A 14,983-nucleotide genomic window follows, 5' to 3' on the forward strand; every position below is an offset into this window, starting at 1 on the left:
GGTGTGCCATTATCCTATTTCCCTGAAAACAAAGTTTTCCACTTCAGAAGTAGAAAGCTATACATTTTTTTCCAATTTTACCTTTCTGGCCATGACCTCTGATTCCTCTGAGCTTTCTGTTGCCTTCTCATAGGCTTTCCCTACTCGAGCCACAAAATCTTTTACTGTCTCACAAAGTACCCTAGACAAAGAAGGTAAGGAAAACAAAATCATGCAAGGATCATCTCAGGATTTTCACAGTGCAACTTTCACTTAGAGCAATTTTTTAAGTACTCACTTGGCTGAGGAGATGACCACTGAATGTTGGTCAGAAGTCAAAATTTTGGACAAATGAGCAGCCACAGAGTCTTCATAGAAGAGAATCTTCTGCACCTGGTGAAAGTCAGAAACAAGCCACTGGGGTGCTGCTTCCCAGCAGTAAAACAGCTGCTGTGTGACTCTGGCTCCCCAGAGAGTACCTATCATTCTATAGCTTCTTTTTGCCCTTGAAACGTGCTGTGGCTCAGTGCTCGTTTACCCACCGAAAACCAGAATTTGATGAAGAAGCTAATTCTGCACCTAGAAATAATCAGTAGGGCAGTTCTGACAAGTCTCTGATCAACTGTGGATTTAAACACTGAACTTTTTACATTTCCTTTAACTGCTATTCAACTTTCCACAATTTCAACAACATCCTGTCATGACAGCAGAGTAAAGTCAATCATTTCCTCTCTCTTCCTGTTCCAATGCATCTTCTCCTCATCCCCCATTGCAGCTGTTGACTCTGGTAACCCAGCCTCCATCCTTCCCTGTAACACTTCATTAATTTAAAGGCCCAGGATCTTTGTAGCTCCTACTACCCCCAAGTCATAGCTAAGGCCTGCTCCATTTGAACTCAGCCACTGTCTCCTATCCCGTCCATTCTGAGGCTGTTGCTCCCAGTTCCCTGTCCCCCCTGCATCTTGCAAAGTACCTCAGAATCCTCACTGAAATCTTCGGTGACCGTGGAAGTGGAGGCCTGGCGTGGGAGTTTGGTTTCATATACCATGATGCTCCACCTGTTGAAAAGGAGGCATCATAGCTGTCACTACAAGGCAGACGATTTCTTCCTCTATCCAAAGGACATAACAGGTCAGAATCTCAAGCAGAACAAACAGCACTTTGTTAGGGGCATGAATGATGTAAAGAAGCCATAGGGATGCATCGAAACTGCAGAGGGGCTGAAGTGAGGCAGAAGGAGGGATAACACTATGAACAAGTATCCTACAGCACAAGCACATTCTCCATCCTTCTTCTCTCTCTCACAGAAATCCTATGGTCATAATTTGATTCAACATGCCAGAATGCCAACATACAAATCTAAAGTCAAGACATGTTTTCAAATGTAAAAAGATGTGAAGACTTTATCAATACTAGGAGTAAAGACTTCTGTTTCTGTGTTCAGCTTTCATTTATAAGACAAACTTGAGATAAATTGCTCCAAATTTATCAAGAAAAAATAGTTTAAAATATCACAACTGTGAGACTGTCAAATTCAATTGTCAAGAACTCTGGAACACAAGAGATGACACTGGACATCAGACAGTGACAATTTCACCCATTACTATTCTGCAGCAGTGACATAGAAAGCAAGACTATCTTTTTTTGACAAAAGGTGACAGAAGATTATCAGAAAAAAATCATATCTGATATAGAAGCCCAACAGATGGGCAGAATCAAGCTCTCCTAGAATGTTGTTTTCATGCAATTCAGTGTTGATTACCCACCTGTCCAACATTTTGGTACTCGCCCTCTCCAGCTTCTCCAGGATCTGGGGGAGCTGGGTATCGTCATCACAAGCAGACCCCCAGCCTAACACCCGAGCAAGGTCATTCCCTGTTCCCAACGGCAGCACTCCCAGCTGGCACTGCAGCAGAGAAAAGGAAGACAAAATTGATATTCAAATAGGAAAATGCAAACCATTAACAGTCAAAAGCAACATGACTTATTCCTTACAAAGAGCAGTGGTTGAGAACTAGCTAGTCCCAGGGGGAGGGGGAAAGCAACTGGATGGGGAAAACAGCTAGAACAGAATGCAAGTAAAGACAGGTTCCCTCTGCTTTTTGGTTGTTACTTGAGAGAAGAGTGCATTACAGCTGCCACCCAGAGAACCTAGCTAAAACATACTCCATCCTGCAGATATACTCATTTAACCAGCAGGTGGTGCTATTGCCCTTTCTGTAAAATTAGCATAGACCACTACAAGACAAAATGGAAACAAACCCTGTAAATTGTCTATTCCAATGAAGTTTCTAGCTATCTGAGGACACAAACACCATGAGAATTACAGGGGATGGATGAGGATTGCTACCCTTGTTGAAATGCTGGTTTTCTAATTGCAGCCCTTTCCACATTTAAGTCCCTGGTGGAAAAGGAGCAGGAGTAACTCAACTACTCTAAATACTGGATCTTGTACAAGGGAGTTGGAGAGGAACACTATAGATAGGAATAGATAAGTAGTGCCGCTTCCTGCAGAAAATTATTGCAAGAACACTGTTATGGTAAGCTTTCAGCAGCTTCAATCCTGGGGCAAACTACATCTGTATGATCAAAGAAAGTCCTCTTCAACCCACGGTGTTGTTCCTTCTTTCTAACATCCAACCAAGCTCATTGGGCAGGTACCTGCTTGTGAAGATTGAGACTATCAATTTCGGAGAGAACCCAGCCAACACTTCCATCCCCACCGCAAACTAGAATCCGGAAAGTGTCAAATTTCTGGAATAAGCGTAAACTACAGAGAAAGGAAAGAAAAAAAAATCAAAAGAGAAGAGCAATCAGCTGTTACGGAAAGGAACGATAAACAATTCCAATCTAGGCTATAAACATGCCGGATTCGCTTAAAGTAGGCTCTGATTTTGTAATGAATACAGGCCACTGTCAGATTACAAATGAATTCAAATAGTTATAAATAAGGAATTATAAATACCGCTAAGCAATTTACAATGGCTATTCACCACAGATATACATCCCAGACACACTCTCCTAAAGCAAGGCACTTTTGTCTGAACAGAAGAGGAAACAAGCATGTGATAGCTGATTATCCATTGAATTAATTCATTTTTGCAGATTTGCTGTGTTCAGCCTAACACTAGTTATTTGTCATTATTTGGAGTGCTCTGATGTCAATGCTTCCACATTAAGGCCATGTCAATTAAAGCAAGGCTTGAAGAGTGGGAATTTTATGCAGTCATTCAGTAAGCAGATAACTGTAAGAGGATAAAAAGCCTCAAAATTTCAGGCCTTCTTCTGGGAAAGCAACATAAACCAATGCTCTGGTGCCTTCTCTGGCCTGCAGGCAGGCAAACAACTCTCCAGCAATACAAGTGTGAATTTCTCTTATTCACTCATTCCAGAATATTAAATGTTAAAACAACCTCTCCTTGAGCTGTTTGAAACTATGTTTCTTAGTGAACATCCTCCAGAACTACTGCATGCTTTTATTTATTTGCTAAGTAAATATAAATATTTATTATTACCTGAACAGGATTTGTTGTAGTACATGAAAATCCTTATTTCTTCAACCATTACTGACACATGAAAAACAGGTATCAGAAATGACAACATCTTATGGTACTGTTTGACTGGCACAAGTTTAGAATATTTAAATTATGAAGAAGTGGTCTTCACCCTGTACTATCACTTGCTTTTTAAAAGAGCAAAGAGCAGCTCTTCGATTAGTGTGCATCACAGCCTGAGAAAGTAATTGAGTCCTTCTCTTCACTCCTGCTTAAAAGCAGAATTCTTCTCTACAATCAGTCCAACTGGGGTGAGGAAGAAGAAAAATATTTAATTTTAAAAGTTTTATGTAAATTATTTATCAGCCAAGCACATCCTTTGGACAGCATGCTACAGTTTAAAAAGGCCAGTCTTTTGCAATGCACTGTGGCAACAAACAGCTTTTTACGGTTCCAACTATAGTTCTCAGCAGATCCTAGTGGTCACTCATCCACTCCCCAGATTTAGCACCCTTAACCTGTAGGTTGTAGTAATAGACTTTGGGTCAATCATATCAAAATATGATAGCGGTTCATCTTGTGTTGGCTCTTATTTATAAAAAGTACCAATTCCTGAGAAAGTCACTCAAATTTGATGCAACAGAAATGTTTAGAAGAAGCAAACTGGAAACTTGTTTTAAACAGAGTTGCAGAAACAGTAAAGGAATTTATTCCACAGGTTGCTTGCTTGCTCTTTTTTTTTCCTTAATCAATAAATTTTCTAGTGAAATCTGGTAAACAAGCCTGAAATGTCACCTAGATCCCAGGACATAAGCAACTTTATTTAGTGAAAGCATTCATAAGAGATGTTTTTCCAACATCAACATAAAATCTTTAAAGAATGGATGTTTCACAAACTTACCAGGTTAAGTTACTTCTGAATAAATCTCATTTTGAAAATATTCATTTGCTATCTGTGATATCCGATTGTTCAATCGATTTAACTCAAATTAACAGTCGTTAACAGTACATTAGGATGCCTGTTACAAGTCTGTTGTCAGTTTACTTCTGGATTCACAATTTCCATGCTTGGTCTTCTTCCAGGGGAATGTTTCTGGAATTCCCCCCAAATCCCTCAAGCTGTTACTGATGAATGGACATAATAACCTTTTTTCAATGACATGTTTTATTTTAACTAATCAATAACACTAAACACAGGGAGGGGAAAACCCCTCCAAACTTTGCATGTGCCCAGTCTTCTCAGAGGAATAGGTTCCTTGTTACATTTGAGGATGACCTTATAATCAAACAAATCCTTTGTGCTTTTCTGGTATTTACAAGGAAAATATGCCTCTATAGAATACCTACTTACCCAAGGTGAGGTCCTCCATTCATGAGGTCAAAGACCTGGGCTGGATTCAGTAGCTGTTTGAATCTTCGTAGAAATTTTACTCCCTGGTTGTCTCCACTTTTTGAGTTGACAAAGACCAACAAAGGACTTGTGCAAGAAGGTGGGCAAGTAGCTTTCCAGAAACCTATGTTGAGGAAAGAGGTTGCAGGGAGGGAGGAAAAGCTGAGAGATGGGGTGAGGAAAAAAAACAACACACAAAACACCCCCTACCCTAGCGCAACAATGAAGAAGTTAATACTTTCTTTGTGATTATGGCACTCACTGGATACATGCCAAATGCACACAGCCCTGAATCCAGCACAAACAATACCTCATGCTGCCAAAAGTCACACTTATCTCCTAGCAGTATGACAAAATTTTCAGCTTCTCCAACCTTCCCAAACTGCTTCTGCAACATAGTCGTTCTCAATAAATTTTAACAGCTGCAACTCAGCAAATACTGACGTTATAGGGTAATAAGCAAAGCAAACAGCACAGCACCATACTTCAGCAAGATCTCTGGAATTTCAGCAACACCAAAAGCAGAATCAGTTGATAGAGCCTGGGATTAATAATGTTATCTGGAAGGACCATGACTTTGAGGAAGAGAAAGAAGGCACTACTTACTAGTGATACTTACCATCTGAATCAATGCTGTTAAGAGCAGTAGGAGGAATGACAGATACTTTGCACAGCCCAAGAGGGCACTTGTTTGGCAACAACTCTTTACATGCTGTGTGTACCTGAAAATACAAAAAATTAAAATAAAAAAAAAATCATTCACACCCTTTTGGGCACTGTAGTATAACTCATAGAGCCACCCAACAAGAGGTTGTAACAGATAGCTAAGAAAGGAAGAGGGTAAGAACCCAAGGACTGTCATTAATAAGGTCATGTTAAAGAATGATCTAATCTGTTTTCTACCAATTCTACTCTCCTCTTTCCATTAGCATGTGCTTTTCTGCCATCTGAATGCAGGAGACAAGCGTTCTGAGTGCTGAGAGGACCAGATAATAAATTATGCGGTTTTAAAAGCCATCCGGTATTCTGCTTTCAAAATCCTAGCCTCAGCTGAGATCCAAGAAAAGTATTAGCTTCTTGAAAAGCAGCAAAAAAAGAAGCTGAGAAATCAAGAAAACGAAGTAGGAGAACATAAAGGACACAAAAGGAAAGACAAGAAGGGATTAGAAAAGCTAACCAAAAAAGTAAATATGAAGTAGAGTTAGGCACTTCAGTCATTTCTAGTACATGAAGACTGAAAGACAGAGGGTTTGCTTGGGGTCTGAGAACCTGCCCCAACTCATTATAAGTTTTGTGATACTTCCATTATTAGCGATATAGACAACTGGAAACATAGCAAGATCTAACTACAGTGTTTATGTAAGAGAAACCTATCATAATGGGATGGGAAATTGCTATTATTAAAATAACCTAGTATTTTTTATCATCTTTTTCCCCCCTCTCTTTTCAACTTGCAGAAATGCCAAAAAACAGCTCCTTAAAATCAAATATCTCCCATGCCTGAGGCATTGATTCATATCTAGAATAATTGGATTATTTTATGAAAGCACACTATCAAAAGAAACTGAGCTTGCAGAGAAACCAGGAACTTATTTCAGGTCTGTCTTTTATGCATCAGAGTGATGCTTTTCAGCACAACTTAAACTTCTTTCTCTCGCAGGCTGTTTATCACCTGCAGACTGAACAGTCAGGTCCTTCGTTGCAAATACTGACAGCATTGGTGGAGATTTCATTTTAAGTAAACGTCACTAAAAGAACACATCATAGAGCTGATCAAAGACTACCCTTTTACTGGAATGGTGACATTTATTCAACTCACCATGGCTTTGCACCAAAGGCAGCGCCAGTCTTGCAAACGCAGGACGCTGCCACAGGTTTTATCACACACAGTGCATTTGGCACTCACTGGCAGGTTTCCTTCCAACCACTGATGTGGCATCGAGATCTGCAAATGGAACAGAGGGAGAGGAGAGAACCAATATGGACTTGCCATCATGCAATTTAAGGTCACAGGATACACTGTGGCTTTCAGATATATACAACTGAAAGTCTTTACATGCACTGTTCGAGGACAGCAAAGGTAATTTCTAGAAAACACCTAACAATCTTTTTTGGCGGTTTACAACATGCTCGAACACAAAGAGACCAGGTGATTTACCCCAGGCTACAGGGGAAACAAAGACTTGCATCAGACATCCCATATGCTAAGATACTGTTCCAACCACTCATTTATGTTTCCTTTGCCAAAAATCAGACCAGATTCCCTATGCCTCCAACTATCTAACCTCAACTACCCCTGGTCTGCAGCAGCTTTCTCTTGCTATTAAGGAGTCCTTGGTACCCTGGTCAGACTTTTTGCACAGAATCTTATCCTCTGACAGTAGAGACCTTTCCCATATCACTAACACACAGAGGCACAATTACTACTTGTACAGTGCAGAAAGCTGCATAGAGCACATGCCAGTGCTTCAACATCAAGATTAAGGCTACAGGAATTGCGACTATTGCCTACCCCATCTTCATCCTCAATGATATCCTTCCCGATAGAGGCCAGAGTTGTCCACTTGCAATTATTGGTTGCTCGCACAGCACACCGCTTGTGGGCTTTAAACTTGCACACTAGAGAAGAAGAGAAGAATACATTAATCCAGCTTCAGAACATGTAATGCGGCAGTCTGTGTGAAAGCTTTCCCAAGTGACCAGATTTGGCTCCAAAAAAAAAAAAAAGCATAGGCACACACCACCCTTGTTAGCACTGCCAAAACTATCAACTCTAAGCATACTGAGTAAGATGAGCTAGCTATTAATTCTTGCCTCATCACTTTTACTAGTTCCTTGTACAAAGCTTCGTTATCACCTTGTTAAATTTGACATGATTTACATGTCATACACTCCATCATCCTTTTACACAGTGTGGGTGTAACCTCATTCATGCTACAAGTATGAGCTGTCCACAGGCACGCATATCTGCTATACTAAAGCTAAAAAAAATAACCTCCTGGCATTTAAATACTTAACAAGGACTCTTATAATTATGAGTATTCTTACGAACAGAATTCTTATGAATATTTAATCTCATGCCTCAGAATTACATACCTATTAATTTCAGAAGCATCATTTTAATAAGGGATGTCAGTATTTGGGTAATGAAAAAAAGCTATATTTCTGTCAAGTCTAATACTAAAATCAGCATTTCTTCTCTCTCTCTTTTTTTTTTTTTTCAAAATACCAAGAATCTGATTCTGTCTTGTACGGAAAACAGACTTAACAATATTCCTCCTAAAAAATCTCTAGAACGTGGCATTGAACTATAAAGATGACACTCCCAAAACAGGAGACAAAGAAGCACTCTTACCTTCACATGAGAGCCCATGTGATGTGACTCCAGATAATGCCTCCCGACACACGTTGCAGTATGTTGGCCGAGCATGTGAGCAGGCGTACCAGTTGTGCATCCCTGAGAAATGGTCCATGCTGTACTGGGTAGACTAATAAAATAAATGCATTACAACAAAATCTGAAGCAGAGACACAAGACCACTTTTCCTTAGAACAAAGACTTGCGCAGAGCCGTCAGGAAAGGCAGAAACAGAACACTTTTACTAGGGAAGAGTTGGCCACATGCAGTTTACACACAGCAGCTGTAGCTCAAGAAGTTCTTTAAGCCAGAACAATTCAATCTTTTGCTTGAAGAGGTAGCAACACCTTCATTCCTGCTCCTGTGCTATCTCCCATGCTTGTCTCACTACAAGTGTGCGTAGGACAAAGAACTGGAGAATTTATCTGCTGAAGTCAATCCTTCCCTTCTCTTTTTTTTTTTTTTTGTATTAAGCTTTCAGCAGGATCAGTTCCTCAATCCAGTTCATTGCATAGCAAATGAATGTTTGTGCCAGCATAATGGTGGGGACAGGAAGACAAGCATCAGAGTGAAGAACTCAGGACAGTTTCTTTTGCTGGCACTTCCGATTTATTTACAGTTCCAGAAAGCAAAGATATGCACTGAAATAGGCAGAACAGCAAGCAGACAAGATGCAAATTAGGACGGGGAGGATAACAGAAGAGTGAAAAGACAATGGAAGGAGAACTGTGTTTCATAATCTACCTACACTCTCAAAAAAAAAGTGCTCTCAAAGTTACTAGGAGAGTATATAAAAGTACACTCTTTGGAGAATAATTTCTGTGTATCTGGGATACATTTCACAGAAGGCCTGATGCTATACCCACTACAGTGAATAAAAATGACTTCTGTTAATTTCACTGAAGGCTGACTTAATCTCAAAACAAGCTGTTATTTAGGAGAAGATGCACAGAGTATAAAGGAACACATTTTCCTATTACCTCAAAATGTTCACGGTTCTGTACAGTCTTCAGTGCTGCAATCCAATCTTCCATCTCTTTTCTGTTATCAGCACAAAGGATGAGCTTCCGACATGGAGTGATAATCTGAAGGGAGAGAGAAAATTAATGTGTATTCTGTGCATGTCAGTGAGAGACAGTGAGAGAACACATTATTGCTAGTATTGAAGCTATTTTCAGAGGCAAAGAGATTCACAACAGAAGTCATTTACACCTTTGAACTGTTTCCCTTCTGCCAAAATTTACATTAATTCTTTTGATAAACTTACAGAACCACAGAGATATCAACTCTCATTCTCAATATAGAACTGAATAAAGATATGTCTCGTATCCCAGTAACAGCACAATGCAAATCAGGCACTGGACGGAAGAAGTTAATATATCACACGTGCAGAGCTTGCATACTTTTTTACATACTTAATGACTTTCTAAATTGGCATTGAATTTGCAAAAACATTTTGTTAACAGCATAATGTACCAGTTTCTATCAATTAATAAATTAAATAACATATTTGTTAAATTAGACTGAAAGCACAATACTAAGTATTTAAAAGGGAAAAAATCTAAAACTAGGAGACAAGTTAACATAAATTTCATTAGATCAGTGACTGACATACCAAAAGAATGACCCACAAGGGCTGTTTTCCTTAAAAACTGGCCCATATCCCCTATTCGGTTGTTTCTTAAGTATACTATACCATACCCAGCTACAGTGTGATTGCAGAGCTCACGAACTCTAATGCTCTGTAACATCATACTAAAAAGCAGTTTAGATTGATGACAAATGAGGAGAGAGGAGGGGAGAAATGAAGCAATATAAACAATCTAGAAGAGAAATGACAGTACTTTTAATCCTCTTGTCTTCTGAGAGCTTGTTCTACATTTGGGACAGAAAAGATATTCCAGCCAATGTTCCACCAGCAATCTGGGGTTGTGGTGAGTGTGCCTCCTTCTATAAATACTGTTTTCAGTCTTCTTCAACTCTGGGCTAACTCTGATGTGCTGGTTGCCCCATATTACACAAACAGTTCAGTGTTTAACAAACAAGTAGAAGACTTTCATGGTGTCAAAGCTCTATTCTGCCCAGGAAGGCAGACAAGCCTGTGTGTAGCCTACCAAACCAATGATCTCTTGGTTTGTCAGATGGCGGCAGTAGAGAGAAATAAAAGGTCCTAACTTTTCAGGGGACCATGTCTGCTATCCACAGGGCTGTCCATTCAGCTGGGATCCCAACTTAACAATAAATCAACGTTTATTCTTCCAAAGACAAAAGTGTTTCTTCTCCACACTATACTAACACTGTTTCTTTGTGTACAAGTCTGTCCAATTTTCATCCAACTGACTTTTTAAATAAGAACAATATTGAAGTGTTTGCAAGACCTGGATTTAAGAAAATCCGCATTAATGTTGAGCATCATTAACAAAAATCATTAGGATCTCCTCTATGTCGATGTGGTGGTTTCACAACAATGCACAGCTAAACTCCACCACAACTGCTCTCTCACTCCCCTTCTCCAGAGGAAGAGGAGAACATAAAATAGAAACAAGAATTGAGAGAAGGACAAGGAAATCACTCAACAGTTACCATCATGGGCAAACCAGATGCAATGTGGAGAGATTAATATTACCTATCACTAGTAGGCTAGAACAGTGAGAAACCAGAAGCAAACTCAAAACACCTTCCCCACCACCACCACCCTCTTCCATGTCCTTCTCTGAGCGACGCAGGGGAACGGGGCCTGCAATCAGTCCCTGACGCTTCATCTCCACCACTCCTGCATGGTCACTCCCTGCCCCACGTGGGGTCCCTTCCACGGGATGCCGTCCTTCCCCAACTGATCCTGCATGGGCTGCCTACAGCAGCAGCAGCTCTTCAAAAACAGCTCCCACACGGCTCCGTACCACGGGGTCCATCCCTCAGGAGCAAACTGCTCCAGCACGGGTCCCCCATGGGCAGCAGCTCCCCCCACACCCCCTGTTCCTGCGTGGGCTCCTCTCCACGGGCTGCAGCTCCGGCCTGGGGCCTGCTCCTGCGGGGGCTCTCCATAGGCCTCAGCCCCCTCCAGGCCACATCCACCTGCTCCACCGGGGGCTCCTCCACAAGCCACAGGGGAACTGCTGCTGCGTTCCTGGAGCACCTCCTGCTCTCCTGCTGCACGGACCTTGGGGTCTTGCAGGGCCAGTTCTCACTCCTCTCTTCCAGCTTCTGTTACAAAGCACTTTTTTTTCCCCTTTCTTAAATCTCCTCTCACAGAGGTGCAGCCAGTGTTGCTCAGTGACTCAGCCCTGCCCATTGGTGGGTCCCTTCTGGAGCTGGCTCTGATCTGACACCGGGCAGCTGCTGGGCTCCTCTCACAGAGGCCACCCCTGCAGCTCCCCGCTACCAAACCCTTGCCACATAAACCCCATACAGTCAACTCTAAAAACTTCCAGACACTCCTTTATCCCTCTACATTTCGCACATAAAAAAAAGTCATCATTTGCATTTCCAGCAAATTGTGCTGTAACATCTGAAACAACAGATTAATACAGACTAGGACTACGTTAGGTTGATGAGGCCAGTGTGACTCGCATAAGTATGCCACCAAAGTTTTGTTAAGCAGCACTAAAAAACCACACGCTCGTCACCCCAGTATGTAATCCGTTAACTACCATTTTCCGGTCCATTTCTCATTTCTCTCATTATGATTCATAAAACAGGTTAAAAATAAAAACCTCTGAAGCTGAAGATGAAACTTCTTGTTGATGTCAGAACAGCTCAGAGAATGCAGTAAGAATGTATACATAATGACAATAAAAAAGATATATCTGTAAAATTCTGGGTTATTTTAAGCCCCTCAGTTTTCACAATATATATTTATTTTTATAGGTTAGACTGCAGCATTCAACTGCAATAACACTCACTATGCTGAGGGGTACTACCAGTAACTAGAAAAGCACACCACTGCCACTAACATCACGTAGACGACAAATGGAGCTAAATGCCTCTTCCAAGCAAGGACTAGCCATTTACATTAGGAACAGTTTCAGCATGTAGCAATCTATTTTGAACAAAATTATCCAATCTGTATCAATTGTACAGAAACAGAAATAAGTATTTACAATTTTCTAAAAATAAAAATTCAAAGGACTTCTTCCCTTTTCCCTGAATTTTCCTTTAAACAGTTCTAGTTCTGGTAAAATTTATTCTGAAAGAGGGCAATCACAGGAGTCTCTCTCTTTCCTTGGGAAAGAAGAAAAGTGGGAGATTAACTCTATTTCCATCTGAGATTCTCCTATGCAAGAAAGGTTACTCTAGAGAAACCTTTTATGGAGCATAAAGCAGTACTGCTAAAATCAATGTGACGTTAAAGAAGAATGAGCAGCATCTCTAAAGTCCTGCTAAGGGGAAGCAGTGCAGGCCTCACTTTGGCTGCAAAGCCAAGAACATCTGTAACTGCGTATGGACAGTGGTACCCTATGGAAAGGCCAAGCATCCTAGGACAAGAGTCCAAGCACATTTCATTGCTTTGAAAAGAGCAATTTTTTATGAGGAACTACCAGTTTATTCAAAAAGTCACTGGCACACTCCTGGGCAGTGAGAAAAAATATTTTAAAACAGCTAGTAAAATTAGTTATCATCAGGATTCCTATTTCAGAACACTCCCATACAGTGCCGTACCTTTTACTATTTCTATATATATATATAAAAAAAAGGCAACACTTTTAAGTCACCTTGGAAGACATGAAATCTAAAGCAGTGGTTTAAAATACAGAAATGTAAATACTTTGGTTGAGAATTCATTTGTGAGAATACAGACTTCACGGATCACTGTCAAATATAGGAATCACTAATTCCTTCTTATACCATCTACTACAACATCTTAAAAATCCCCACATTCAGCGTTACACAATCCTCTGTTCATAGAGTAAAGTTAAAGTTTATAAGGCAGAGGACAAATAAAGAGATCAAGGAGATTTTCATACTTGAATCATCCGGACAGAGTCACAGAATTAAAATAAAGGGTCTATTGTGTAATTACAGAACTGTAAATAAAACACAGCTTTGTGCACGATAAATTTATGAAGAACATTCTCCATTAGTCAGTGCTAAAACAATATTTGCACTGGGATTTAGCAGTATCATCACAGATCGGAAATGGAAGAATACAATCGCAAACCTCACTCCTAAAGACAAATTGGGACAATTCAGGCTTCACTGCGAAGGACAGATAAAATTTTAATATAACTAGTATAACAATTCTTGGGGGAAATTAAGAAAGCATACAGACCTGTTTTTCTGATTAACCTGCAGTGGTGTTACAGTTAAACATTTTAATGCGGATAATTAGGAATCCAGAAACATGTTAGCAAGGACACTTCCTTCTCAGAGCAGTTCAGCAGGTCCCATCTTTCATGCAGCCCCATGCACCCAGCGCCGCGCACCTGGGGAGTGCTGGCCTCTCACCTGCACTGATGCGCAGCAGGCACATCACAGCACTATTCCCAAAAAAGGCACCACTGAGATTACAGAAACACACTCTCACTCACAGGGAATGAAAATCACTCATCCTACCACTTCTATCTCCTTATGCACGAGCCAGTAATTTCAGCTCCAGACATTCACCCGTTGAAGGACACTAACTCAGGGAGACAAAGGCTATTACATACTCTGTGCTGTCTAGATGAGGCTGATGACCAGTCGAATGTCTCACATCAGAAAGAAGCCATTCTTAGCATCTCCAGGACAAGCCACAGCAATCTTCCCCCTGAAATCCTGTCCTCTCCCAGACAGGGAGTCTGAGTGTTTGCTCTCAGCTACAGCCGCACTGAGCCAATACTCTGGAACATGAGACTTGGTCATCCCTGTTGGCAAGCATGGCTAGAAACAAGCATGGCCCAGCTACTTTTTTTATGTTCCAGCTACAGCTTTTGACTAACATCCTGGAACAGCATATTCCACAGGATGACGACGCACTAGGTGAAGTAGCATTTCCTTTTATTTGTTCTAAATTTACAAAGCAGTAATGTCATCCAGTGACCTCGTGTTCTCATATAAAAAGAGAGCACAAAAACAACGATCTGATTGCTTTTGAGCTGGGATGGAAGCTGTCTCGCTATGAGTTTAAAAAAAAATCAGCAATAAAAAGTTCTAAGATTTATTTATAATCTCATGCATTTTTGGCTTACTTGGGGATTGGCAGAACTCTGAGTGTTCCTGCCCTGAAACAGCTCAGAATTTTATCTAGATAGGAGCTATTATGTATATTAAAAGTGCTTGCTCTTCCTAAAAAGGGAATATTAAATAAGTTTTGGATCCCAAATGCTACTGAGCTTTCTGGGCGGGGTCCTCCAGATTGCACTTCTTAGTAGGAACTGGATGCCCGCCCAGCTGCAGCTGGGGTCAGAGCTCAGCACATGGTGACTTTCCTGAGACCTAACACTGACCAGCAAAAGAGCTCAGTAACAGTCATGAAAAAAAAAAAAAAAAAAAAAAAAAAAAAAAAATCGATCCTGAAGAGCCATAAGGATGAATGAAAATGGTAGGAAGGCTGGAAGACACTTCAAATCAGGATGCAGCCTAATTTACAGATTTCTCACTGAGAACGAATCCCCTGAAATATCTTTGGTGGAACTGCGGTGACAATCAGCCCCTCTGTAGGCACATATGTGCCCTCCACAAGTCTGCCAGAGAAACTCTCAATTCCCAAGCCTGCCCACTCGAAATCTAAAAAAATCTAAATCTAAAAAAAAAAAAAAAAAAAAAAAAAAAAAAAAAAAAAAAA

At 40.6% G+C, this 14,983-nt stretch overlaps 1 protein-coding gene across 8 annotated transcripts in view; it reads right to left on the reverse strand.

The window, feature by feature from the left end:
* The window catches only part of DGKD (diacylglycerol kinase delta), a 64,702-nt gene that overhangs the window by 21,596 nt on the left and 28,123 nt on the right, over positions 1 to 14,983 (reverse strand). For 6 of the 8 annotated variants that reach the window (XR_004753164.1, XM_035334363.1, XM_035334362.1 and 3 more), the window contains 11 exons: positions 9,201 to 9,305; positions 8,219 to 8,351; positions 7,376 to 7,482; positions 6,683 to 6,808; positions 5,483 to 5,585; positions 4,825 to 4,987; positions 2,641 to 2,749; positions 1,746 to 1,885; positions 953 to 1,037; positions 278 to 372; positions 82 to 181 (listed from right to left, as the gene is read on the reverse strand). Coding sequence is in view for 7 of the 8 variants with exons in the window: in XM_035334363.1 (XP_035190254.1) it covers positions 82 to 181; positions 278 to 372; positions 953 to 1,037; positions 1,746 to 1,885; positions 2,641 to 2,749; positions 4,825 to 4,987; positions 5,483 to 5,585; positions 6,683 to 6,808; positions 7,376 to 7,482; positions 8,219 to 8,351; positions 9,201 to 9,305 (1,266 nt within the window). In the remaining variant the exon portion in view is untranslated. Of the gene's footprint in view, positions 1 to 81; positions 182 to 277; positions 373 to 952; positions 1,038 to 1,745; positions 1,886 to 2,640; positions 2,750 to 4,824; positions 4,988 to 5,482; positions 5,586 to 6,682; positions 6,809 to 7,375; positions 7,483 to 8,218; positions 8,352 to 9,200; positions 9,306 to 13,489; positions 13,637 to 13,748; positions 14,048 to 14,983 lie in introns of those variants that run through there. The other 2 variants (XM_035334368.1, XM_035334367.1) reach the window with 2 other exon arrangements.

This window comes from Oxyura jamaicensis, chromosome 9 (assembly GCF_011077185.1).
Source record: "Oxyura jamaicensis isolate SHBP4307 breed ruddy duck chromosome 9, BPBGC_Ojam_1.0, whole genome shotgun sequence".
Taxonomy (NCBI): domain Eukaryota; kingdom Metazoa; phylum Chordata; class Aves; order Anseriformes; family Anatidae; genus Oxyura; species Oxyura jamaicensis.